Source organism: Zea mays, chromosome 6, assembly GCF_902167145.1.
Source record: "Zea mays cultivar B73 chromosome 6, Zm-B73-REFERENCE-NAM-5.0, whole genome shotgun sequence".
Classification (NCBI taxonomy): domain Eukaryota; kingdom Viridiplantae; phylum Streptophyta; class Magnoliopsida; order Poales; family Poaceae; genus Zea; species Zea mays.
In genome coordinates, this window is record NC_050101.1 from 98,399,184 (window position 1) to 98,427,183 (window position 28,000).

The window sequence follows — 28,000 nt, forward strand, 5'->3', positions numbered from 1 at the left end:
ATAACTTTTTCTAAAACCAATTTTTAAAATAAGAATGGGAAGACCGTGAGTACTACAAAATGTTGGTGGAGTCATAGAGTACGACTTATACGTAGACTGGTTAGATTTGGACAGATTACAATACAAATTCAGTGGAATGCACACCCGTGTTAATGATCTTCACCGGATAGTGTATTGTATCTTAGATGATATTTATGAACTATGAAACAATGATATGTAATATATCTGAACCATGAAAACGTGTCATGCAATATATTTTGAAGTGTTAAATGTTGTTATTTGACTTGTGATAACATTTAGGCCATTTTTTGTTTAAATTTTGTGACCTAAATATGCTTTATTTGGCAAAAAAAGAGGTTCGATTTCTCGCACACTGCTACCGATTGATCAAGCTAGTGACCGATAAATCGGTCTTATCTGTCGATAATTAGATTTGAGTCGTTTGAATTCAAAAACTATGAAACAGTGTCATGAAATGTATTTAAATTGCTAAATATTGTTATTGGACTTGTGATAGTGTTTAGGGTCATCTTTTGTTCAAATTATGGGATCTCAATGTGCTTTATTTGCAAAAATACAAATGGCTCGATTTCTATTTCTATGTTGTCGATTCATTAGGTTAGAAGCTGATTAATCGGACTTATCAACCAAATTATCGGATTTGAACCGTTTTGAATTAAAAAATCGAGCGATTTCTATTTCGGACGGTTTCTATCTGTGTTCACCGGTTTATCACGATAAATCAGTTATCCGTGAGCACCAGTTTTGGCCATTCAATTGGTTTGGCGAACCCTGATCATAAATGCGTCATTTCTCTCGGCTTCTCACGAACTCGACATAAATTTATTATAAAACAACATTTTATCAAACGTTTTTCCCCAGATGCCTTCAGCTGTGCTGAAGTTGTTTCACGTAGGAGCCCCACAGGTACACAGCTTCGAACAGGTCGTTTTGTCAGCTATAGCGTCTACCTCTCCCGCTATATTAGTCGTCTTAAGTGTTTTTTTGTCTGAATAATGATAAATCTATATCTCTACTACTACATAAGAAGCTAATGTAGACGTTCACAGAAACTTTTGGTGCACGGTTCTGCCGAGGATCTCCGCCATCAACGCTCACCATCGGATCGAACCAGTACGCGATATCAGCACCGCCCATTGCCGAGGCCGCCATCCTCCCGCAATCCCCGCCTATTGCCTTGCCTGCCCCTTCCATCCTCCTTCCCCACCCCTCCTTCCATCCTCGCCCGCGCGCTCCACACGTCCCCGCCGTCGCGCTCGCCTTCCATCCTCCTCCCCACCCCCTCCTTCCATCCTCGCTCGCGCGCTCCGCATGTCCCCGCCGTCGCGCTCGCCTCCCTCCTCTTTGTTGCCTCCGCGTCGGCCTCCACCCCGCTCTCCGACACGCTTGCCGTCGTCTTGGATTTCTGGTGCACTCTCTTCTCTACGACGCGAGCAAGGGCGGCGCTTGCCATGGCATCGACGGGAACCAGGCATCACTCTCCCTATCTCTTGGGTACGCGTTTATTTCATCTCTAGGGTCTAGAGTTTAGTAGCACCGCCGCCAACATCCCCGCCGTTGCGACAAGCACCGACCGCTCGCTTCCCCCTCCCTCCTCTCGTCGGCGCCAACGAGCCGCATGCCGTGTGTCGTGTGGGTCGGCTACCCGGGTATCGGCGCCAGCGAGCCCTCGCCCCCCATCCCCCTGCCAATCTCGGCGTCGGCGCGCCGCTCGCCATCCCCGCAGGCCACGCCCATGCCCCCGCCTCCATAGTCCCTGTCATCGGCGACCTCAGATCCAACAGGTTGGTCTGCTTGCGCCGTGATCGCGGAAGCTACCGCGCCTTCGTCTCCGTGGATGAGGTCCTGGATTTGTGTGTCACTGGCGCGGAATGTGAGCCGCGGTTGGTTAACGATGTCGGCTTGTGTGTGTGTGTGTGTGTGTCCGTTCGTCAGGATGGTACAGGCAGGAGGATCAGGCCACCGTCGAGGAACGCGCTCTTCGCTGTGTTCCAGCGAGAAGGTGCCCAACCATTTTTTTTTGGTTCAATCTGTCGTTCCGTACTGTCCTTTGCTCATTCTTGAAGTTGAATGGTGGTGATTGTTTATGTTTTTTTATTGGTGTTGCTGGCTTGTACATTGTACTGTCTGGTTCAGATGAGGGATCGAGGGCGGCGCAGGTGGCGAGCTCGTGGGCGGAACAGACTGGTGAGAGCAAGAGGATGGATCAGGAGCTTGAGCCCCAGGTAAGCCATTCTGAAAATCTATATCGCGTTGATTTACCCGCTTTAGGATTTGTAGTTGTCGTTCGTTTCTCAATGCGCTTGGTTATCGATACTGTTATCTCATGGTCTCAGTTCAGCTGAGTTCACTTAACTAGGACCAGCATGTGCAGTAGAAAATCCCTGGTTAATTATGGGTCCTTCTAACCTCCGTTCGTTGCTTGAATTTCTCGTTATATGTGGCATGTTCATTCAAGTTGTTTACTTACAATCACATAATGCTTGCGGTGTTACATGGGACATGCTAATTTCTTTGGATGTTAGCATGTGAACTTGTGAGTCAGTTCATTGCTCATTTCATTGAACCTATGCTGCCATGCTGGTGAAGAGACAATGAAGCAGCCAGTTGGTGCTATAAACACAATACACCTTGCTCCCAGATCCGCATTCGCCTCCGCCTCAGATCCCTACAGCGTGATGCGAGGGAACAGCAACCGCGCGGCCTCCCCATCCTGAGCACCTCAAATCCGATGCCCCTCCCCAAGCCATTCCCTCGGCCGCGACAGCGACGACAACGAGCATGGCCTCCCTCTACAACCTCTGCCTTTCCATTTGTGGCCTCCGCATCGCCCCAACGTTGACCCCTCCGTCCTCCCCCTCTACTCCCAGCGCAGCGCCGCCGCGCCTACGCTATCCCACCCGATGGATGTGTTGTCGCCTCTGCAGCACGCCCCGTCGCTACCGACCCCGCCCAGCCATGCATTTGGAGTTCACAATATGGAGACATGGTTTATCCACCGGACGACGAGGATGGTGGGTGGATGGCGAGGGAGGACCTCCACTGGACCTACTCCGCACCTCTTCCTGTCTACCGAGGCCGAGCACATGGAGCCAACAACTACAAAATCATAAGGTATGCTAGCAGCCATTTAGCCAATGCTCGGACTTCACCCCACCCCCCACCTTCACGATCCATAGCCTCGAGGAGGAAGAGGAGACAGGGGCACCAATGAGGTTCGATGCCTATGAGAGGGGGTGCACGATGTGAGATGAGACACCCAAGCAGTCAAACTAAACACTATTGTCCAATCCCCTCTTCCTATTAGCATGCAAAGATTTAATTTGATGTAATGTTTCAATTTGTACTACATTTTTACTAGCTTTGCAGATGCTTCAGACGGTTATGGTCAGTGACTTTTTTCTTTTCAGATTTGTTAGAATACACACAGAAATTTGGATCTGTCTCCTGTAATGTTGTTAGCATTGGTCTTAATTTTATTTGCTGTTGTTAGGAGGGGAGCTGTTTGAGCGGATGCCCACCAGGAACAATGTTTCCTAGATCACGATGTTTGGGCCACTTTTGGAAGAGGTCAGGGATGACATGTTTTCAAGCTTGGAGGACATCACCAACGCACCATATGCAGATCTGCTCTCTATTAATTCAATGAGGAAAGGAAAGGGGTCATAGAAATTAGTCTTGGCAGATGGAGGGGAACGTCTCAATGACTGAGGCACATTTTTACTAAATTATCCCTAAATTATTTGTATTTTTAAAATAACATGTAATCTTGTTGATCTGGTTTACTCAAGATGCATCAAGTTTGTACTTGGAGAAGAATCCTGGAGTTATTTTACTTGTTTCCTTGATTTGTAGAGACATGCCAGTGAGGAGCAGTTTAGTCGGTTCTTGCTTTATGAAGTGGATGCAATTAGAAAGGTATTTTCTTCACAATATTATTCTCTTTTGATGTATTCTCCTAACTGTGTTTGCATGGGGCAGACGTACGAGCGGGCCAACATCTCGCGGTGGCTCGCCTTGGGCAACCGGACCTGCCCGACCACGATGCAGGAGCTCTAGGACGACGCCCTCACCCCCAACGCCACTCTCCGACAACTCATCGCCGCCTGGTTCTCCCGCCTGGTTTCTGCATTTTGTTTTCTTATCTGTCAATCATGTTTTTCCATATTACTGCAGGTGGGTCTGATTAATTATTTAAATGTAGTTTATCTTAGATATTGTTTGAACGTATGGGATGTTGGAGGACAGAAGACAATCATGTCTTACTGGAGAAATTACTTTGAGCAGACTAATGGGTTAGTTTGGTTTGCTGATAGTTCAGACATAAGGAGGCTTGATGATTGCCGTGCTGAACTCCACAATCTCTTGAAAGAAGAGGTATGCTATTACGGTATCAGCAGACCTCTAAGCAATGGTGATGAACTTAATTTCTATAATGATCGAAATGGTAGAGGTCATGTAATTGATATAAATGAATAATGCTACTGGATTAGTATCAAAGCCCATTTACTTAATGATAGAGGTCTCTTGGTTAATGAATTGGAATAGATATTTTTCTCTCGATGGTATCAAGCTCTATATCTTTGTGCATAGAAATTGTAAACCACAAAGCAAGTACAATGCCATTTATTTGGCAGTAAAGAATGATGTCTCTTTGACACTGTAGGATAAAGGTTTACCTATCTAGGCAGTGTTCTATTGTTGATTTTTGCAAATAAGCAAGACATGCAAGGAGCTCTAAAACCAACTGGAATCGCGAAGGTAAGCGAACTTCAGTCATTTATTATATGCATTAGAGACATGTTTTCCTGTCTATGACATCATTTTTAACTTGTACTGTGTTTTTCCGGTCCTCATGGTTGCCAAGATTTTACTTAGTTCGATGTGGGAGCAAAAGGATATGCCAAATTGAATGTAGTTTCATCAGTTATGCTCTATTATGGATGTTCAGAGGCATCCAATTTCAGTGTGTACTGCAATACTTGGGTCCACCTGTACGTGGTAGATGTTCTGCATTTTGTTTTCTTATAAATTAGATTTGGCTTCCATTATGTTGTTCTCTTTTGGAACAGAGTCACTCTCCGACAGCTCATCGCCGCTTGGTTCTCCTGTCGGTACACAAGGTTTAAGAAGCGCTACGCGGACTTCCACGGCCGCGCTGCCGATCTCGTCCACGGCCTCCGGGGCACGGCGATGCCCAGGAGACAGGCCCTCGAGGAAGAGCAATGTACAGAAGAGAAAGGTATCTCGACTATTCCAAAGCACAAGTATGCATCCAAAGCCTGTTCCCCAAAAGGTGCGTGAACTTTGTTCTTGATTTTGTCAGACTAAATGTGGGTGAACTTTGTACTGCAGTTTTTGTTTAAATAAACTTTGGACTGTTTAAATTACTGATGCATCCAACCACTGTTTTTCTTTATTGTTTGTTGATACACGACCAGATGCCCAGTTGAGTTCACCCAAAAGGTTTATTACAACACGAAAAAATCTGAGATAAAATGTTTTTTATTTAAATGAACTTTGTATTGCAGTATTTATAGACATATTTTGGCACCCGGTCGTTTACTATTTTTGTTTTATTAATACCTCTTGTGTTTCCCTTTCACTTCCTTTGTATAAACTGTATGCCTCTGTTTTCATTCTCAGGAACCTTTATCTGCAGCTCTCTCTGCGCTTACTCTTGTTGTGCAATTTAATGGGTGGCTATCATTTTTCCTCTTGCTTTATTATAAACTTCCTCTGCGGCCAGAAACTCACAAGACATACTATGAATACACTGGCTTGTGGCACATCTATGGGCTCCTTGCCATGAATTCATGGTTCTGGAGTGCCATATATCACAGTTGGTAGGCTCTATCACAATGGATACATCCTTTCTGATGAATTGCCTGTTGCTAACTCATTGACCAAAATCTGGTATCTTTTGCAGTGACACAATTTGGACAGAAAAAGCTATATTTTTCATCAGATGCTGCCTTTCTAGGGTATTCCCTCATTTTGACGATAGTTGGTGAGCATGTAGTAGCAAGTTTCATGGGCTCTGGTAGATTAACTGACCTTTGTGTGTTCCATTAGCCTGTGAAGTTCGAAACTGGTCATATTGCTAAGAATTCTAGGAGGTTACTATTAGGGCCTAGAGTAAATGACTACGTGCTGATGAAAATCTGTTCAGATTAATCATTCTGGAACTTGTACTAACAATTGAAGCAAGTGGAGGCATAGCACCAATTGTGTCTGTGCTGCAGCTCTGGATGTCAGTAGACAAGAGGTACATGGCTAGAAATGCACCACATTACTATTTTGCTTTGCTTCTAATGGCTACCAAACTATTTAATTTATTCTAGCGTTATTTCTTGATAATTAACCTTATCTTTTTTTGACAATGTACATAGAAAAGCTGATATTTAGCCTGCTTTATTCATATGTGAGGCTTTGAACCTCCTTCCATACGTATATAAGCATTTTTACAATCTAGATAATGGAATTATTTTGAAGCAAATGAAACTGTTAGTTGATTAGTCCCTTTGCTGATTGTCTTCATGATAACATGGTTTCTTCGAGTTACTTCAAATAAAAATTGTATAATTCAGTAGGATCATGTAATCCTGCTGTGATACACCGCAATGCTGGCATTCATGTAATCCTAGGTGGTGGTTATGTCATGTGTAACTAACAATAGCTGATGCAAACTTTCTTTTCATGGAATATATAGCTGATATAAATTGCAATGCAGGTGTATCAGAGAGAAGCACTTCAAGGTTAATTTGTTGAGCAAATTGGAGATGCTGGATTTTGTATTTTGGTAGGTGATGTATGCTTTTCAGCATGGCGTATTTTATTGAACTGGTCAAGTCCTGCAGAAGCTGAAACTGATCATGGATAAGACTTTGCCTTGTGTCACAATGGGTGCATTTGCTGGTGGTCCTTGGATCAGGTTGCTCATGGGTGGTGAATGATCTGACGACTTCAGAAGAGGATAGATCTGAGATTACCTTTCATGCATGTCAAGGAAGTTAAGTAGCTGATGCCATCAAAGCAATGGAGAAACGTCAGGTGAACCGCGAGCAGAATTCTGTGGCGCATTTGTTAGCGCAGTTAGTTAGGACTCTGTTCATACAACTGTTCGATTAAGCCAAATACCTAATTTAGTTTTATATTGGTTGTTGTCAAAGAATTTGTGAAATATTGAGGTTGATAATATATGTGGCGTTCGTTTTTATGTAATCATTGTTCACTAATATTTTGTCGAATATTTTATATTATATAGACATTACTAAGAACGTAAGGGGTCGCTCGTGCTCTGTAAAGGTACAAACAATCATGATTGTGGAGGAGCGTGACGGCGAGGGTCGATTGGCGTCCGACCACGATTTGCATGTGGCTTGTGCTCGTCGCCACCGCAATGACGCCCACCCATGTGCTCATCACCTTAATTGTTTAGATTGCTGAGTTTGGCAAGTTAGCAGCATAATCTTTCTCGAACAATCTACATTGTCTAACTGTGAAACTAACAGATGAGTGGCTTTGAAATTTATAATCCTTCACCAAGGTGCATTGCATTTTACTCCACATGATAGATTTGTTCGATGTGTAAGGCTTTTAATGTTTATAAAAAATCTTAACTTTTAAAAGATGCTAACAAGAACATAAAATGGTAATTATTATTTTTGAATTTTAATATATTATCATAATATGTTCACTCCGTAGCAACGCACGGGCGTTTACCTATAACACATATGTACATAAGTTTTCGTGTTATTATACGGTTCCGTTGCAACGCACGGGCACTCACCTAGTATATATATATATATATATATATATATATATATCATACATCAAGTATTGTATGACTTTTATAATTATCTAAAACGAATTTTAATTTAGGATAGAGAGAATACCATTTATTTATTCTAGGAAAATAAATTCATGAGTAATAAAATCTTTATTAAAAATATATTTTTAATTTACATCGTTTGGATTATATAATCATGAGAAACAGGGCCGATATAGGCGAGGGTTCGGCGGCCGCGTCTGTTGCTGACGTCGGCGGTTGGGCCACTCAGGCCTCTAAGGTCTTTCGTTTTCGGGCCTTTATCTGGGTCTGTCGGAGACGAGGATTTCGACCGCCTCGAACCGCCTACGGTGACGGCACGCAATCCCCTCGCCTACCTGACTAGTATGGTAACAGGGAATTCCTCGCCGTCGGGAAATAGTTTGACATCTCTGTTCACGTGACGAATTTTTCCTCCGTAGGTATTCTTACGAACGGTTTGCATGGAACATTTCTTTCCCATCCTCATTTCCCCGCATGGATAAATCTCCAACAGAGATCTCCATCCTCGTTTAAATTATAATTAAAACATATATTCTTTGTTATTAATGTTAAACATTGTCACTTATATACCTTGTCAGATGTAAGAAATTATTATGTATACATCAAAATGAACATATTTATATAATTAGTGGTATCTTATAATGTAATTATTTATTTTTGTCGTTAACTAGTAAAATCATAGTCATATGCAAGTTTAATGGGTTCCCACGGGGATCGGAGATGAAGAATGCTTCCCCGTTTACTCGTCAGGAGATAAAATTCCCCATTTATATTCCCGCGGGAAAAGTTGCTTTCCTATTTCCATCTACTAATGGAAGAATTCCGGAATCGGGATCGGATCCCGTTGCCATCTCTGTAGCTGACAATGCGCCGGGTCGCTGGCCGTCGCTGCAGCGGCACCGTACTCATTTTTTTCATTTTCCCGCTCAAACGACTGCCGCCCCCACAACCCCACTCGAAACAAATCCCCTCGTCATCGTCCCCACCGAAACCGCAGTACCACCGTACCCGCGCCGACGTGAGTACGATGGCCTCCTACTTCGCCGGTCCGGCCATCGTGCCGTCGCAGCACGCCACCGCGGCGCCCGACAATTCCGCGGTCGCCACCCCTTCTCCGGCTAAGGTCTGTCCGCAATCCTCTATTCCTCATGACCGATTTCCATCTCCCCTCCCGCTGAATCCTAACCCCATTCGCCTCTCCGATCGCAGTCGCGTGACCCCCGCTTCTCCGGATCCGCCTCCACCACCGTTCGTCACATCGCCCGCTCCTTCGCCGCCGCCGACGCCACCGGTGATGGCGACCTTGTCATCCCTATCGACGGCGTCGACGCCACCAACGTAAGCCCCCCGACCTCCGAACTCCACCTAGAGTTGTACTCGCGCGGGTTCGCTTACCTCTGCGTTGCTCTGGAAAAATTCCCAACTCGCGTGTAGGTTTGGATTCTGGGGAGGGTGGTGAGCGTGGTGAACATGGAGGCCAGCGTGTCGTTCACGCTCGACGACGGCACCGGGAAGATCGCGCTCACGCGGTGGTCAGTCGTGAACTCGCGATTAATTTTCATGCTTTCACTAGATGCAGCGCTGAGGCTGTACAACAGTATGTGACATTTTTTTTCATGAAATACAGGATCGCTGAAGATATTGATGCTAAGGAAGTGGCTTTCGTTCAGTATGTATATCCGATGTTGACAACCTCTGAGATGCGTTTAGTTTAGTCTTTAAAAGTTATTTGCGATTTTGGCATTTTGCTTTTAACCATCGCGAAGCTGATATGATATAATTGTCATTTAACTGGTTTGCTTGTGTATATGAAGGAATGGTATATACCTCAAGGTTCAAGTTACTCTCGTAGGGTTTCAAACTAAGCAGTATGGTTTTGCTCGCGCTATTCGGTAAATGATATAAGTCTCTTGGGTATTGATGGCCTTTCTACCTCTATTTCTGTGTGCATACAATTTTGGTTGTATTTTTAGTCCAGGTGGAATGCTTGATTGCTTGTCTTGTTTGCGGAATTTTATCAATATAATCTGCTGCCGCAAAATGGATCTTAAATGTTTTTCACTGAATGTGTTCAGGTTGTTTATTCAAGATTTACTAGTCCAAAATCTGATTTGTGCATAAAGCTTTGACTGCTGTTTCTACAGTGTTTTAAAAATAGGTTTTCAGTGAGATAAGGTTTATCATAAGAATGGAATGCTAGCCTTGTTATTAGGATGTTCTTATCAGAAGCAGGTTGGAATTGCAAATGATCGTTTTTTGAGGAAGATGTAAGTGCAAGTGGGTATAAATTTTGTGTAGGTGTTGCCTCCTTTATCTCTTATTGTGGCCTCATGTCGCACATTTGGCTTCTGGAACCATCGTCTTGCCCATACTAATTATTTCTGTGCTCTAACCAGTTATCTCACATATAGCTTCATTTTTGTTAATTTGTTATTGTTAGATGAAGCTGGCATTAAAGCTTAGAAGGCCGCATGCATTTTCATAGGAAAATTAGGCTGGTTTATTGTCTTTCCACGGTATACTTGTTACCGTATTTTTCTCAGTTTGTATGATGTATTGACACTGTCGGCCCGTAACTGGGGTAATCGCTCCTACAATATCAAGACCAAATATGACCAAATACCCACGTGGTTACCCGTAACTATGTGCTAAGGACCTGTGCAGTTGGACCTGCTCCCCGCTCATGAACAGGCCTGGAGCCGCCACGTGCCCTAGGGTGAAAATGCACAAGGATTGCTACCGTGAGTCTAGACCCCCCACAGGTGGGTCCCGGACCTCCACATATACATCCAGACCCCGCAGTTGGGTCATGGACCTCCACGTGTGCCGTCCGAACCCCCGCAGGCGGGTCCTGGACCCCCACGTGTACTGTCCGGATCCCCGACAAGGGGGAGAAGGGGGCCAAGTCTTCAGGCCAGCATGCGCTCAGGTAGGGGTGCGGCGCCGCCACGTGGCAGGGGTCCGACACCGCCATGTGGCTTGTGGATGCCTAGCACCAACCTTCGGCTACAAGATTGCTCCGCTACCTACATTAAATACGGGTAGTGGAAGTATGCGTCGCTGGTGCAGGGCATGGGCTGGCTTTTGATAGGCCATGCAGGCTCGAATGAACGCACTATAAGTCACGCGTTACCGAGGCAGACAGTTGTGTCACAGCGCCGCGCGCGTGGGTGGCGTCCATCATGAACTACCGTTGGCCCAGGCAAAACACCCTTTGCAATGTTGGTCAAAGGTGACAACATGGTCACATCACCATAACTCCTACGCACGTCAGCATAACCCACGCCGACAGGACGGGAAAGGCACGCCTGGTCAGAAGATCCGCACGAAGGCCAACAGTCGAGACCTCCGCATGTCACAACATTTAATGCTCCATGTTGTACATTATTTAGTAATGGATCGCTAGGGTCACCTGTCGGGACCCAAGACCCAACAACCTTGTACGTGCCCCCCTTGGACTATAAAAACGAAGGTACACGCGGTATGATCTCAAGCTCACAGACACCCAAAGCAATACAACTCACAAGTGGACGTAGGGTATAACGCTCCGGCGGCCCGAACCACTCTAAACCCTTGTGTGTTCTTACACCATCTCAGGCTAACCATAGGTTGCCCCTTTTTTTCTTAGGATTAGGCGGGTGCTCTCCGTCACCGGCTAGAGTTTGCCTCTGACAGACACTTCTTTGAGCTTGCATTTGGCTAGGATTAACTTAAAGCTTTGTTGGTTACATTTTATAGTGAATGATAAGCATTTTTGATAATGTATGCATATTATGCAATTTGCATTAGAGAGCCATATTTTAGTTATAATTCTTGTGCAACTTCTTTCTTTGGGTTGATCTCTTGAAGCCTAGTGCTAACTGCAATACAATATCATCCAAGCTGGAAACTGGATAGTTAATGTTCTCTATGTAATATGTATTTATTACATTTATAGTGAGGAGTGAGACAAGTAACTTGATGGGTCCCCAGGAACGGGGTACCCCAAATAGGCCCATTACCTGTGATAGCCCAATAAGGGCAAGGGACCATGGGGGTAAGACGACCAACTACCGCCGAGAAACCGGGCGAGGTGGATGCTCTGACCAACTCCCGCTGAGCAACTGAGTGAGGCGGACGCTCTGACCAACTCCCACCGAGCAATTGGGCGAGGCGGAGACACAAATACTTGCGACGGAGGCCAGTACGCTTGTGGACCCTAGACCTAGTTCCATGACCCCCTATCACGCACTGGGTGGGGTCTTACGCACGCATGTGCTCGGCGAGTGTGAAAACGAGACAGAGGCTCATTAGCCTACGCCAGCCACGATGGGGCACGTCGCCACCTAACACCATCCCGACTGACATCACGACATGCCACTGCAACACCCCCGATACTACGATATAGGACCCACCAGAGTCGCAACGCCGATGGGACGCAGCGGAGCAACACACCATACCCCGCGTGCGCTTACGCGCGTATTAGAAGGCGACGTCACTGGAAGGACTCCTGTAGATGGTGGGACCCACTCTCATCTGCTCCAGCCTCCAGCTAACCCATCTCTCTGTAAGCCTCCCCCTTGAACTATAAAAGGGGACGATAGAACATGAACCAAGGAGAGGGAACATTAAGCAGAAGTCTTCTCCTTCCCAGCTTTCTCATTCTCACTTGCGCCACTTGTAACATATTTCGGGCTACTAGCCCTTGAGAGCAATACAAGATTAGCACTACACTAGACGTAGGGCATTTGCCTAAACCAGTATAAGTCCTCACGAGTCACTCGATTCACAATTCGGAGTACGTCCACGCTAGCCCTCCCGCTGAACCATAAATTCTATTGTGTCCCCGGTTTCCGAAACCACAACATAACTACTTTGTAGAAACCTAGTTTATTGTTGTAGTGTATGTTTTCGAATACTAGATTGTTTCTTGCTTATTTCTATTCTGTAAGTACCAAAACTTCTACCACTTCTTAAAAAATACCAGCTACTTACAACTAGTACTTAAATCATTGTAATTTTGTTTACAGGCCTGTTACCAATTTCAATGAAGTGGCGCTGCACTTCATTGAGTGTATTTATTTGCATTTGGAAAATGTACGGCAAAAGGTGATTAGAGCAAATGGCTCATTTTTGTGACAGTTCTTTTTGATGCTGTATGAAAGCACAAACTGTTATTTCATTTCCGTTTTGAAGATGCAAGGTCAATTCCCTCGCTCCATTCAAGCAAATGTGTCTACTTATGAGATGCAAGCTCAAGTTGCTCACAGTATTCAAACAAAATCACCTGCTTATATGCCCTTTTCTGGTGGAGCTAGAGAGCATCAAGTTGATTTTGCTCCTGAAGTAAACCATGGGCGATTCCTTTCATCAGTTCAAACAAACACACCTACTCATGTACCCTTTTCTGGTGGAGCTAGAGAACAGCAAGTTCACTTTACTCCTCAACCAAATCAAGTAAGAAACCACTTAATTCTCTCGCTTCTGAGAGTTCCTTGCCAAAGAAAAGTACGTGAATCTATGAGTTAGTCATGGCATTTGATATTTGAATCTGATTGTATTGATCTTGAGCTGCAAATTTTACACTTGAGCATTATGATATTCTAAACTGAGATAGTTCATTACTTGTCCTAGCACTTTCCATCACTACATTATATTTTATTCGCCAACTTATATCTTTCACTGTCCTTTCTCTTGGGTAAGTATGTTTACCTCTTGTAACTGATTGGTTGCGATTTTTTTTTTCAGTTTTCAGCTTACCCAGGTACAGGTGGTCATCAGCACGATCTGCAGAGTATGGTTTTGGAGGTTATGCAACGACCAGATATACTGTAAGATCGGAATTGCTTTAAACTATGATAAATGATAGAATGTCTTAAGTAGTGCTAGACTTTGGCTGTAATGATTTCCTTATTTGTGGCCACAAGCTTGAGAAGCCCTAATCCCAATCAGTGATTGCAAGTTAGTTCCAGCCTTACATACATCCTTGATTTGCTATTTGGTGCCCTGCAACCTGCATGTAGGAGTCTTTCAGTGTGTTAAAAAGGGAAGTAGGGAATACACTTTCTTTTAAATTTTCACAAGCTAATTTTATGTTCAAATAATAGGTAAAAGAACTTAGAATAACATTTATTTGTGAGAGGGTGTAGTGGCATTCACTCAATTACATCTTTTTAACATTTAAATGAATATGATTGTCTTCATGGTCTGGCTACACAAAGAGAAAAAATGACCCAGAAATAACATGGAAATATTTTAATCATAATGCACAGACCTACATCCTCTGTTTTCATGTAAGATGCTTTGAGTTTTTTTGTTGTCCTAGTTTTCAGTCGAATCAAAATTCCCTGTTTGTCCAATTTTGCATTGGGCATCTTCTCAACTAAGATGCTTAGTATTTCAGTACTCACATTAATTTCCATGCATGTATTCTTGTTTTGGAGTTCTTAGTTGACCATGCTTTCACTTTTACGCAGTGCACTTGAAAATGGAGTACATGTTGATGAAGTGGCAAGGAGACTTGGAATGCCAAGCGCACAAATTCTGTATATAAAACTCCACTCATATATTTGATCACATGCATATGCATTATGCTAAGTCTTATATACCTTTAAACATGCAGGGCCACCGCCCAGCGTCTTGTCAATTTGGCATGCCTCTGTTCCACTATTGATGATTATCATTTCAAGTCTATTAAATGATTGATCAATGTTACCATCTTCAAGACTTGGCATTTTAGATTATTGGCAGTTTTTAGGTACTGAATAGCATTCGTGTATATGCTTTAAGTATGCACATCTAGTACATGCATTTTTCTTTGTACAGAGCACTGAACACCTGTTTTTAGTTGCCAAGCTAGTTACTCAGATTGTCAGACATGCAGATCGGTTAGAAACTTAGAATGTCAAACCATTGGCATGCTGCAGTTGCTGGATGGATCTGCTTAGTACTGTTTACTTGTTTACTAGAATGTCAAACCATTGCCAGGCAAGTTACTCATCCATTTCTTTTCATGCTTCCTTCCGGTTGTCATGCTTGATCATCTTTTCTAGGCCCCTTTTTATTTTTTTCTCGAAAGGCGTAGGAAAACTGCACCCCCATATATTAAGAAGAATGAAAGAAGGTTATGCTTATGAGTTATGAACTTATGATGTGATCTTGCCCATTTTTTACTATGTTTACTCTATCATATATAACAATAGCATGGTGCTCAACTGCTAATCACGAATTTCAGCTTTCTTTTTCTTTTTCCAATATTTTTTGGCTGGTGTTTGTTAGAGATGATGGGTTTTAGTAGGGCAGATTTTTTTCTTAAGCCACACCAAAAACCATGACAGAATTGGCTACATATAAAAGTGGCAAACGATAAAACCAAGAAAGGTTTAACATATTCTAACCACTAAAGTAGATGCTAACTAAGATAAGATAGCTGATAAGGTGTTGACATATGCACCGACTACTACTTGACTAGAAGCCGAAATCTAAGATAGATACAAGACCTATTCTATCATTCTCCCCTAAGTCTTGTGTGGTGCCTTGTGAGGGATTTGAACCATCCCAATTCAAGCATGAAGCTCCTGAAATTTGACCATCCCACATGACTAAGCTAGGAAATCAGTCTACCTGTCCCGACTGTCGATATTGTTGGCCTTGATACTCTCCTCGTCCAATCAACTCCTGATAAAGTGTTACTTGACTCAGATGTTCTTACAACACCTATGGAAGGCACGATTCTTCGCTAAGGTCAAGGCAAGCTTGTCCATTCTGAGCTCTAATGTTTCAATGTCTTTGTCAAGGAGGTCACCCAGCAGCCAAGCCAACTAGAGAGCCTGAGTAGAGGCGACAATGGGCCTGTTTGGTTTAGCTTTCTTTTGACGAGCTTTTCTGAGAATTTGGTTGTGGGGAGAATCTGATTATCGTGGAGATTACGTTCGAAGGAAAATGAAGGGGTCGATAGGGTTTAGGGTCTAGAAAGAGACATATTTCTTCTATCGCGACAACTCGATCGATTGTGTTTTCACGTTGATTTTTGATGATTTTCACCAAAATGATTCTCATAGAAGCTGGTTGGAAAGCTGGGCGTTTGATAGTTTGTAGCAACTTGTAGTGGCTAGAATTAGCAAAAAAAACTGAAACACGGCCAATATACTCTACCCCACAATTGGACATGGCTACATCTCGTGTAGTGCAAGCCGTAGTCGGAGGTACTTGCAACGTAGTGTATGACCCTCTTGACGGTCAACTGGTGTTTTGTCGTCACTCGTCAGTTGCTGTATGAACTGACTTACATAGCCAGCGGTGAACGCCAAGCTCGGTCTTGTCTGGACGAGTTAGTGAAGGCTGCTCACAATACATGGTATTGCGCCATGCCCACCTCCACTCTCGTGTTGTGGCTCAACTTCAGCCTCTCCTCCACGGGACGGGAGTGTAAGATAGGTTGTAGTCGGCGAGCCTCCCAAGCTCGACGATGTGCTTGGCATAGGCGGTCTGGCATTGTAAGATGTCGGAGTTGTCCTAGTGGACTTCGATCCCTAGGTAGGAGAGTGGCATAGGATGCTCATCTATAAAGTGACCTTCATCTCAGCCTTGAACGGCTCCACCTCTCCTTCCTTGGTGTCATTAATCATGAAGTTGTCGATGTAGACCTTGCCTCGCCAGTGGACAATAGCCTCATAAGCACAATGCTGGAACCCCATTCGCTTGAGGGTGGAGTCCAGTTTAGCGTTCCAAGCTTCTAGTGAATGTCGTAGGCTATAGAGGGCCTTGCGTAGGCAAAGAACCTTGCTCTTAGTGTTGGAGATGACAAATCTCGGTGGGCAGCAGATGTAGACCTCCTCCTTTGAGTCATCGTTGAGGAACGCGGACGAGCACCGGGGTGGCGCCGGTGACGCTAGCCCAAGCCCGGCGAGAAACAGAAGGGGGAAGAGAGGGAAAGCCTCCCTAGAGGGTGGCGTAGCAGGGGCCATGGGTGGCTGCCGACGACCAGAGGAGGGTTAGGGTTGGCTATTTTATACCATGCTAGTGGAGTACAAAATGGATGATTGATTGATTAGTGAAGGGGTTACATCCAGTGGGCTGCATAGACTGAACTATAGATAGTACCATAGACACAACACAGTCTAGAAATGGACGTGCCAAAGCTGAACAAGGGCCTGTACAAGGTGTGTTTTCTGGATGGCTCGAGCTTGTAATGCCATTTCATCCTCTAAGGGTGTGTTTGGATGGAGGAACGAGGAAGGATAAAGAGGGATGGGATGGGATGAGATCATTTTAATTTGGCTCGCGTTTGGTTTGGAGATCTAGAGTCAGGGTCAAGGAATATTCTTCAAAAATAGTGGATCAGGTCATCCCTTAAAAAATAAGGGACAGGGTCAACTCAGGATTGATCCTGTCTCATCCCTCGTTGACACCGAACCAAACACTACCTAAGAATTTCTCTAACCACCTCTGTGGCAGCTGGGAAGTGAAGGGAATTACCCGGCAAAGGCTCGCCCAGTCTTTATTTCTAGCTGGTGGGACGAAGGGAGTCAGGTCGGCGCGTTGGAATTGGAACATCATGGTGGTGGTGGGGATCGCTTGATGTTTGAGTTCATCAGAATGGCAGGGTTGGAGTGAGCGATTGTTTTTTTTTCCTGTTGAACAGAGCTGGGCTCCAAATAGTATCATCTGTCGTACCGGCGGAAGGCGAAGCGACACTCTGCTGTTCAAACAGAGTCTGCCTCCATTACCTTCTGCCAGCTTGGGACCCTGGCTTCCGGCCCTACTCAATGGTTGAACGTGAAGCTGGGGAGGGAAAGAAATGGGGAGACCAAGCTGTTGTTCAGCCAAAAAAAAGAACTGTAAGAATGATGTAATATATCACACACAGTGTGCTCCTAACACTTGACATTTCTGCATGAACCAGCCCAAGGCCCATCACATTTTGGGCTAGTTTGGATCCATGAGTTTTTATGGAGAATGGAGGGAATTGAGAGAGAAATGGACTAATTTTCCCCTTGGCCCTCAGATAGCCCCAATCACCATAGAGAATAATTAGTGTATCCAAACTAGCTCTAAAAGTTGTCCATGTTCTTTTACATATTAATATCGGTTTATGTCTACATTTTAGGTCTCTGGGTCCACAATGATGCGGACCCTAGTTCTAGTTGACACAGGAGCCGAACTTGTGATTGTGATGTCTATGGTCCTGCTCGACTGGCTACCACATGTCGGCAACCTGTCACCAGAAGTACCACCACCTCCCTTACAAAGCTCAGACGGCTGCTTAGGATCTGGCAGCAGACCTATGCTTTCAAAGTTCAGGAGCGACACGACGTCGGACATGGTGGGACGATCTGCTGGCTCCTCCTGCGCGCAGAGCAGTGCCACTTGAGCGTACTGCACCACCTCAGCAAGTTCGAATCCGTCACCCAGCACTGGATCTACAAGCTCATGCAGCCTTCCATCGTTCCATAGCTGCCAGGCCTGCAAACATTTTGTTTTCCACAGTTTGTTCAGCGCCATCCATTTCGCAGTGTAAGCACAAGAGACCCATAAACAGTGGATAAAGCTTTGATACAAATATAGAGAGGACAAAACAACTGCAGATAAATATTCAACATTTTGAATGGCCCATTTTGAATGGCCCCTTTAGGCTTTGTTTTGTTCGGTTGCACAGGGATCAGAGGGATTCGAGGGAGATTAAATCCACTTTCTATTCAATTTTGAATAGGAAGAGGTTTAGGGTCCGTTTGAGTTTGAGAGGACCTGACTTGCGCAAAAACAACTCTACCTCTGATTTTTTTCCCCTGAAAAGCGGTTTTTTTGGTAGAACTGAAGCCATTTCACAAATCGTTTGGCAGAAACGACTTATCCTAGAGTCAAAGTCATTTCCTTGTATTAAAGTACCAGAGCCAAAGCTGGTGAAGCTACTATTTGTGACTTCTTCGTAGTACAAAAATGACTCTAGTTTTTAGGTGTTTTTTTCGCAGTAAGCCGTTTTAAACAAAGCCATTTTAAACAAAGGTGTTTGGCAGGCTCTGGTCTTTTTTAAAGTTTTAAAGAAAAGTCAGAGCCGAAGCCCTGTCAAACAGACTCTTAATCCCTTTTAATCCCTTCGCAACCGATCACCGATCAGACCTTAAATGCTGTGTTTACTCACATCTCGTACAAGGGCGCCAACAGAGTCTCCTTGCTTCTCCAGTACGGTGTTCTCTCGCCCGCTGATGGTCACTAGAACCACCACCCCGAAGCTGAACACATCTGTCTTCAGTGAATAGACACCTCGAGACGTGTACTCAGGAGCTTTGTAACCACTTCATAAACACCAAAAGAGACATTAGCGCATTAGAACACTACTGCTGCACAAGCTTAGAATTGAAATCGTGTGTATCTTACCTAGTCCCCACAACCCTGCTTGTACACTCTTCGGCGGAATCTGAACTCAGACTTCTAGCCGATCCAAAATCAGCAAGCTTTGGCTTCATGTCATGATCTAATAGGACGTTCTGGAGCTTCAAATCCCTATGAACAATCCATAACTTGGCCTGCTTGTGAAGGTAAAGAAGTCCTTCAGCTACCCCTCTGATTATATCGATTCGTTTAGACCAGTCTAGCAACAACCCCATTCTTTTGTCTGAAGAATGTGCAAAAGAACAACTGTGATTCAGTTTAAAACGAAATTATAGTTTACACAACTACGAATCAAAATGAGGATAGCTTCAGATGAACTATGATAAACAAACCAAGAACAAAGCCAGGCCAGAGTGGGATCTTTGGAAAGAGTGTGACAGGCATATATTTGAAAATAAATTCCAAACGGTGCACCAAGTGGCGTCCAGAGCTGAGGAAGGCATCAAGTAGCGTAAGAGGGCTTTAATTCATTGCCTTAGATCTCAGCCTGTAAATCTTGCTTTGTGTGCAATTTTGTGTCGTGGGAAAATCTTGCCAGGTGAATTATGTGGTGCTCCTATGTAGAGTTTCGGGACTGGCCTTGCCCATGGGTGTATATGAAGATGTTCAAACTTTTTGTTCCCTTTTTAGTTGAAAGCCAGAGCTCCTACCAGTTACGACTAATGTTAAAAGAAACGTCATAGGGAAGCGTACCAAAGATTAAACTGTGCAGGGTACCCTTGTGCATGAACTCATACACTAGAATCCTTTCTTTCCCATGGATACACCACCCCAAAAGTCTAATTAGATTGGTATGCTGAAGCCTCGCAGCCAGAAATTCACTGCTGAAATCAAACATTGTGGCACCTTCATCCATCCTTTTGATGGCGACCATGGATCCATCAGGTAACTGACCCTGCAATGGTTACTATTAGACCGACTTCAAACAAGGTTTCAAGAATACAAAAAAAGCGCCACATTTGAAAGACAAAGTGTTGAACACCAAATTGAGCGACCGGACGGTCCGCACTGGGGGTGCGGACGGTCCGCGCTCGCGCAGAGCCAATTAGGGTTCCGAGTTTTGTGCTACGGTTGTTAGCTAAATTCGCGAGATTAGCCCGGGAGATTGGTTTGTAACGGGTCCAGCCCCCCTCCTCTATAAATATAGAGGAATACGGCCGATTAGATCATCAATCGAATCAATAAACAGTTTATCTCGCATTTATTTCTTGTACATTTAGGAGTAGTTCTAGTCTAGTTCTAGTTTAGCCCTCTAATCCCCAAATTCTCCGCTTCTCTTCGACTCTACGTTGATTAGAGGAGTCTAGGTCGGCCTGCTAAGCCTAGACAACACCTAGGATCTCTCCTCCCCGACGGGGTCCCTCCCGGGAGCGAGGTCCAGGCGCCGCCGGCGACCTTCGCCGCCCCTGCGCACGCGCGGACCGTCCGGCCTGTAGGCGCAGACTATTTGGCCCGTCAGGTAGGAAACCCTAGCCCTGCCCTAGGTCGCGGACCGTCCGGCCCTTAGCCGCGGACCGTCCGCGCCTGTACAGAGAGCACCGTCGCCAGTTCTCACGCAGTGATTGGCGCCCAAAAAGGCACCAACACACTTTTTGGCGACTCCGCTGGGGAATATTTCATATAGACCTATCAAGATCGGCCCTCAATGGCCAGTTCAAAGGATAGCTCTTAAGTTTCCATCAGCAATATCATCAAGCCGACATGGGAAACCTTGCCGGCTGAAGAACAGCTCCTGTTCGAGGAGCGTCAAGAGCAACTGATCCAGGAAGCAAAGGCGAAATTTCTGGCCGACTTCAAGGTGGACAGGAACAACAAAGTCGTTCGGCAACGGGCGGCAGATCTGGCTTCGCTCCGACCTACTACGAATACCCCCAATGTAAGTAACACCAATGAACTCCAATCTCTTAAAGCTTACATAGACGAACAGCGAGAGCAAATGCAACATATCGTAGAGGGTATACAAAATAATTATAAAAAGGCTAATGCGTTCATTTGATAAGTCTACTATTGCAAATTTTCCTTCGCACAAGGTTAAACTGGGGGAAAACATAAGTAATTCATCGGCTACAGGTTATCACGACCAGTCACAACCCATTTATGGGATGCCGATAGACATGTACCCTGGGCAACAACAGCCTCCCACGCACATCGGCGATAAATTTGCCGATCTGCGCATGTTCGGACCGTCCGCACGTGAGCGCGGATCGTCCGGGCCAGCAACGACCGGTCCCATTTTTAATGAGTTACCGAGATATGCGTCTGAGCCGCCACTTGCTACGCAAGCCCTAAACTACCCCGTCGGACGGTTCGCATACGATCACGGACGGTCCAGCCATATGGCCGGACAGTCCGCACACATAGCCGGACGGTCCGGCACAGGGTTGTTTGAGGAGGATTGTTACCTAAATCCTCATCCGTCCCAGCAACACTTCCCATCGCAGTATACAATGCACCAGCACCATAGCTTACCATTTCAAACACGTGGGGGAGAGTACTTTCCGACCCATAGAAGGCCGGGAAGAGATGACCAGTCCTATGAACCACATAGGCCAAATTTTAGTACACCACAAAACTGAAGCCAATGGGGGAAGACGACATACCAACATCCAAACAACCTCACCCATATTGGACCAAAGAGCCGGTGGTCTCCCACCGGCTGCCATTGATATAGTAAGAGAGGAAATAGCTGGGGCGTTCCGAGATAAGCTCGGAGTTAGCATAGTCCCTGGGGGCAGTCATATCAGAGACCTTATGATAGCCAATTTGACCGTCTCCCATACCCACATGGGACCAGAATACCTGAATTCGCAAAGTTTTCGGGTGACCAAGGAAAGAGCACGCGTGAGCACATAGACCAATTCTTAGTACAATTAGGGGAATTGGCCGACACCGAAGCATTCCGTGTGCGCTTATTTTCATTATCTTTAACAGGGACTGCATTCACATGGTATGCCACGCTCCCTCCTAATTCCATTTTGTCATGGGGAGACTTAGAACAAAACTTTCATGACCATTTCTTCTCTGGTGATTACGAGCTAGATTTAGTAGACCTAGTGGCCTTACGACAAGGGAAAGCTGAATCGGTTAATGATTACATCCGGAGATTCCGGGATACGAGAAACCGATGTTTTCAAATTCATTTAGCAGAAAAACAATTGACGGGATTAGCCTTTGATGGATTCGCTATTATTTAAAAGAGGGATTAGAAGGCGTCCAGTTCTTTACGCTAGCACAATTACATCAAAGTGCTTTGGCTTGTGAAAGCCGAAGCAAAGAACTAGCCAAAACGGTTCGTCACGATGTCCATATAATAGAATGCGATCAAAGTAGTTCAGACGACGAATCAAAGGAAGTTTACGCTGTCGAAATGGTTTGGCCCAAGCAGGCCAAATCTTCGACTTGTTCCTCCTTGCAGCCGGTTCAAAAGAAACATCAAGAGCAGGTTAAGTTTACATTCAATGTTGGCAAATGCGATAAGATATTCGACGAATTACTAAAATGGCAACATTGAGATAGATTATACTGTTCCACCCGTCGATGAACTAAAACATCGCGCATATTCAAGTGGCACAACTTATTTTCACATGCACTAATGATTTTAATGTGTTTCGACGGCAAATCTAATCGGACATTAATGAGGGACGATTGAAATTTCAGGAGGACACGGAGCCCTTCCCAATGAATGTGATCGACTTCGAGAGCAAAAAAGTCCTAATTCGGCCCGGCACGACCGATAAGGGCGAAGGCAAGGAAGACATCATCGGCAACGCACGAAAGGCCGATGAAAATAATAGAAGTTCTTGCAGGAAGGTGGTTGCCGAGAAGACTCCTGATGGAGGGGAGACTCTGAAGGTTACCATCACAAACGCTGGGGGTCAATCGCAAACAGGTGACCGAACGCGGGAACCTGTTTTGCGCATCGCGTACGGTCCGGTACACAGACGCGGACAGTCCGAGACCTCGCCAGACAGTCCGGGTCATTCCAGTAGACGGGTCCGGCAACGCCAAGGAGCCACGGCGACCACGTACCTTCAAACCACGACGACCAGAAATAGGTACATGGAAAACTAACACGTTCAAGGCAGCTGGTCGGTTGGTCAAATCCAGCCCTACTTTTGATTAATTATTGTCTAAATATGTGAAAAAGAAGGCCGACCCCAGTGACCGGCCACCAAAGCGTCTTCGCTTACCCACCCAGGAGCGGCAGCAGGTTAGGCCGATTGGACCACCTCGCCAATCGGAAAGGACATGAGGTCATAATGTTCAATTAAGACCTAATACACCTGCGTGGACACCTCCACCTCCACATACACCCATGTCATGTCATTATACATACATACCACCGCCACCATATATCCCGAATCAGATGTGGGGCGCGCCACCATATCCATTCGGGATACCACAATACCCCACCTGGGGGGCACCTCAATCATCTGTTTTTGACAGGTTGACCCCTCTAGTACAAGATCGATTGAGATCCCCTCAATCTGGTCCACGAGCACGGGCCCAACAAGATTGTCGGACCACTCGGACGCAAAGACCGATTAATCCGGCAGGGGGGCATACAGGTACAACCTCCAATAGGACGATAAAAGGAGACGTCATCAAAATAGGAACGACAGATGTCGAAGGACCGATGATTGGTGAATTGGCCAACACAAGCAAAAAAGAAGACACGACTGTCAACAAAACAACTGATCCAAAATACTCCAGGCCCCGATGGTGCCCATCGGGATTGACACGATCACAAAAGCAAAAATTACAACGCCCAAGAGCGAAAGAGAACCAAGAAAAGGAGACAGAAAAGATATTCAATGACACATCTGCAGTACCCGCCACCACAAAAGAGATGGAGACCAAAGGTCGTTGAGGAAAAGCAAACGGCCACAAAAGCGGAAAATAAAACAACAACTGTGCAACTCTCTGCATGTACGGCAGACAGTCCGACTATAAAGGCCGGACCATGCGCTGATGACACGGACCGTCCGATCCCTGAGGCCGGACCGTCCGCACTACACCAGGACACCTCCAACGACGTACCGACACCTATGGAGGAAGACGACTTGCAAGGAGAAGACCTGGTCGACTACGGAGCTACGCCAGAACACTCAGAAAATTAGGAAAGCAAGATGACGAATTGGTCAGGACCAGTACGACACTCGGCGGTGTTGGGACTGACAGTTCGATCAAAGCTAAACGGGTCACGTCCGTTAAGTTAACCATCGGGACCAAGACCCTTGCGTACTATCCTAGTAGGTGGCAAGATGCCTAAGAAAACCGATGTGATCACATCGAGTCAGTTGCTTTTGGTTCGCTCAGCTCCACCAAAAGGCAGGGGGCATATGTTGAACACCAAATTGAGCGACCGGACGGACCGGCCCTGAGGCCGGACGGTCCTCGCTCGCGCAGAGCCAATTAGGGTTCCAATTTTTGTGCTACGGTTGTTAGCTAAATTCGCGGGATTAGCCTGGGAGATTGGTTTGTAACGAGTCCAGCCCCCCTCTATAAATATAGAGGAATACGACCGATTAGTTCATCAATCGAATCAATAAACAGTTTATCTCACATTTATTTCTTGTACATTTAGGAGTAGTTCTAGTCTAGTTCTAGTTTAGCCCTCTAATCCCCAAATTCTCCGCTTCTCTTCGACCGATTAGGCCTGCCGAGCCTAGATAACACCTAGGATCTCTCCTCCCCGAGGGGGTCCCTCCTGGGAGCGAAATCCAGGCGCCGCCGGCGACCTTCGCCGCCCCTGCGCAGGCGCGGACCGTCCGACCCGTCAGGTAGGAAACCCTAGCCCTGTCCCAGGTCGCGGACCGTCCGGCCCTTGGCCGCGGACCGTCCGCGCCTGTGCAGAGAGCACCGTCGCCGGTTCTCACGCAGTGAGCCAGTAATTGGCGCCCAAAAAGGCACTAACACAAAGGACAAACAATCACTCCATTAGCTCAGTTCTGTTTTGGGTTATAATTACCTTGTAAACTATAGCAAAACCACCCGACCCGATGATTCTACTTTCCGGGAAATTGCCTGTAGCGTCAATGATCTGAAATAATTCAAACCTTCTGAATCCTGAGCAACTCTCTTGAGTACGGATGCAAAGCTCCAACAATTCTTCAAAGTCCAGATTTTTATGTTCTCCCAAGTCCAGTGCTCCTGAATAATGGCTAAGTTACCCATGTTAACTGTAGAATCGCAACACTTATTGAATAATGGCTAGACAAAAACAAAAAATGCTATGAAAATGTTCAAGTCTCTTTGGTAGATCACTGAACCAACATATTGGAAGACTATTGTACTCTGAAAGGAACTATTAAGTGTAGAGCTTTATGCAACAGTATGTAATCTGTATCAAAAGATATGTTAGTAACAATAGTAGCTAATACCCTTCCCATGACTCATGCTAGTTTCTTTTTCTATATACATACAGTATAAAATTCTGTGTGGCATACAGAAATGGTACAAAAGATATTAAATTAGTGACATGCCACTCTTATTCATTATTCCTGTTGCAGTATATTTAAAAGCGTGAGCAGCAGAGTATTAAGAGTTATGCATACCAAAATAGTTCGGTGGTTCTTGGTGCAAAAAAACACAACCACGAGATTTTAGTATTTGAGTTTTGATTTATTTTACTATTATTATTTTGGTTGATTCTACATCCCTGAGAACTAGGAAACTTACAGTGGCGACTGTCTACCTGCTAATGGCTGTTCTGCAATACTGCAGATTTGAGTAGTTCGTTGAATGTGTATTTTGATGGAGGCGGAAACACTTCTTGAAAACCTAATGGTATATAAAGATCATTATTATGCCAAAACCATCAATAATATCATTTATCCGAAAAAGATGCAAAGCGTGTTCAACAGAAGAACAGATTGCTTGGTTAGAGGTTCACATGGATTTTTTTAAGTAAAAACATACTTGTTGCTCTATGAACAAAGATGCTAGAATTTTGTGGAAGCAAATATTTTTTAGACAAATTAATTCAGTCCAATTGAAACCGACTAATCTGATATGCAAGAACAGAAGTGCTTTTTCAGAACTCTGTGATCCAGAAATGTTTTTTTTCCAGAACGTATGATCTAAAATCAGTTATCATTCATTAGTCAGCCAAATGTGATCAGTTTCTAATTGCTCACCTATCGAATTTCACTTAGGATGCTAATTTCTTAAAGAATTGATAATGATAGAATTTTGGAATTTTGTAGGGCGTTATAAAGTTTGCTATACTTGACACATTCGAGCCCACTTGCTGACTAATCCACTACATTAAATAACCGAACCTGACATGATGGTTTGAACCGTTCGTGAGTAGACCTGGTACTCCCTCGGCAGTCTGCTGGACAAGGACAGAAAGAAAAGTAAACGAAGGGAACAGTTAAAATTTACAAATGTTAGGCTATGGAATCATACTACTCTAAATCCATACTTAAAAGGAATATTTTGTCTTGGTCAGCAAAATTATCTACCCTATATTACAATCCTCTACACTCATATTTACTCTATATCTCAAATCTATACCAACTAATATATATTTTATCATTTCTTTTTAACCTCATGTAGGTGGAGTAATATTTACAGCACGTCAATGAGGATAGCCTAACAGTCAATACAAAACTGTTCCATATGCAGACACAACGACTATTGGACTCCAATTCACACGCAATAGTTCATAGGGTCAAAGAATTTAATTTGGGATGAGATTACAGGTCAAATTGATCTCCTTCAAATCAATTCTCCTTGACCACATACGCACAAGATATGAAGTGAAGTACCAAACCAATTGCTGATACTTACTAATCGGCAAGGCAAAATACGCATACCTTGCCACTGCGACCATGCGTGCTGTCGACGAGGGCGATAAGTGGGACTAAGCGGATGAACAAGTCGACCTCCTTCTCCGCCGCGCGGAGCTCGTCGGCCATCCGGGCGCCGAGGAGCAGGCTGCGGAGGTACCCGCAGTCCTGGCACGCCGTGACGAGCGCGTAGCACCGCCGCAGCGCGGCCCGGAGCTGGTCGAGCGGCCGCCGCGTGGCCTCCCGCCGCATCAGCTCGGCGAGCTCCAGCTCCCGCAGCAGGCCGCCGACGACCTCCACGTGCTGCGCCAGGCGGCGGCACGCGTCGCGGTGGCGGCGCGCCGCCAGCGCGGCCTGCACGACCATGGACACCAGCCCGAGCGCGTCCACGCCGACCAGCTGCGCCACGTTCGAGGCCTGGCCGAGCACGGCCCACATGCCGCTCGAGCTGTCCATGGGGCCTGGCACGCTGCTCCGGTACTGCCTGCCGACTGCCGTGCGCACGACGGCGAGCGCGATTATATGTCTGAAAGCCGGCTTTGACTAAGCCAGTCCGTGTTTGACAGGCTTCCGAGAAACCGATGAACTGGCGAGAGAAGAAGGCCACGTTTTTTTTTCCAGCTCCTCCCGCTCTGCGCTAGCGCTACAGTGCCGGAGGCCGAGCACTTGGGAGCTCCTGTGTGGCATTTTGCGGACACGTGTGTTCTCCGACCAAACTTTCTGTTGACGGGAGAGGATAGACTTGCTGACTTTAAAAGGGAGAAAAAAAAGAGAGGCTAACCCTAGAACAGCTGTGAGGCTGGAAACGAAGTCCAAATTCTAAGAGTGAGGCTAACGACCTGTTTCTGTCTCCTCCAAGATGGTCCAGTTCTGTTACCTGAAGTTTTGTCGAGCTAATGGCGGGGGGACAACTGATTTTTTCTTCTTCTTCTTCTTTTGAGTTCAGAAGCTGGGTGCCAAAAGCAGGCAGGCACCCTTC

At 45.4% G+C, this 28,000-nt stretch overlaps 3 protein-coding genes and 1 pseudogene across 7 annotated transcripts; 2 read left to right on the plus strand and 2 right to left on the minus strand.

Annotated features, from left to right (window-relative positions):
• Window positions 1-1,245: 1,245 nt before the first annotated feature.
• On the plus strand, window positions 1,246-7,257 carry LOC100382045 (ADP-ribosylation factor - post-GPI attachment to proteins factor pseudogene; annotated as a pseudogene). Its single transcript, NR_159437.1, has 12 exons — window positions 1,246-1,515; window positions 1,957-2,023; window positions 2,158-2,246; window positions 3,877-3,939; window positions 4,003-4,398; window positions 4,688-5,015; window positions 5,094-5,317; window positions 5,668-5,867; window positions 5,951-6,031; window positions 6,194-6,289; window positions 6,755-6,823; window positions 6,956-7,257. The product of NR_159437.1 is annotated as an ADP-ribosylation factor - post-GPI attachment to proteins factor pseudogene (transcript).
• Window positions 6,129-7,446, minus strand: LOC103631222 (uncharacterized). The gene is made up of 3 exons (XM_008652176.4): window positions 7,338-7,446; window positions 6,757-6,837; window positions 6,129-6,291 (listed from the first exon to the last, which is right to left on the minus strand). Exons 1-3 carry the CDS (start codon window positions 7,444-7,446, stop codon window positions 6,155-6,157), a joined length of 327 nt encoding a protein of 108 aa, XP_008650398.1. The 3' UTR covers window positions 6,129-6,154.
• A 1,380-nt stretch (window positions 7,447-8,826) lies between these two features.
• On the plus strand, window positions 8,827-14,767 carry LOC100285013 (OB-fold nucleic acid binding domain containing protein). Its single transcript, NM_001157908.2, has 10 exons — window positions 8,827-8,978; window positions 9,065-9,193; window positions 9,290-9,387; window positions 9,483-9,524; window positions 9,670-9,747; window positions 12,865-12,943; window positions 13,031-13,291; window positions 13,583-13,665; window positions 14,311-14,379; window positions 14,457-14,767. Exons 1-10 carry the CDS (start codon window positions 8,883-8,885, stop codon window positions 14,533-14,535), a joined length of 1,014 nt encoding a protein of 337 aa, NP_001151380.2. The 5' UTR covers window positions 8,827-8,882; the 3' UTR covers window positions 14,536-14,767.
• Window positions 14,768-17,797: 3,030 nt separating this feature from the next.
• LOC103629612 (putative cysteine-rich receptor-like protein kinase 23) lies at window positions 17,798-28,000 on the minus strand. 4 transcript variants are annotated; one of them, XM_008650695.4, is made up of 8 exons: window positions 27,049-28,000; window positions 26,509-26,564; window positions 25,907-26,008; window positions 25,197-25,389; window positions 19,919-20,120; window positions 19,211-19,448; window positions 18,975-19,128; window positions 17,798-18,298 (listed from the first exon to the last, which is right to left on the minus strand). In XM_008650695.4, the coding sequence occupies exons 1-8, from the start codon at window positions 27,475-27,477 to the stop codon at window positions 17,939-17,941; spliced, it is 1,734 nt and encodes a 577-aa protein (XP_008648917.1). In that variant the 5' UTR covers window positions 27,478-28,000; the 3' UTR covers window positions 17,798-17,938. The 4 variants fall into 4 exon arrangements, with proteins under 4 accessions (XP_008648917.1, XP_008648918.1, XP_008648919.1 ...); XM_008650696.4 differs by having other exon boundaries at window positions 26,509-26,561; window positions 27,049-27,998; XM_008650697.4 differs by having other exon boundaries at window positions 25,197-25,378; window positions 25,923-26,008; window positions 27,049-27,993.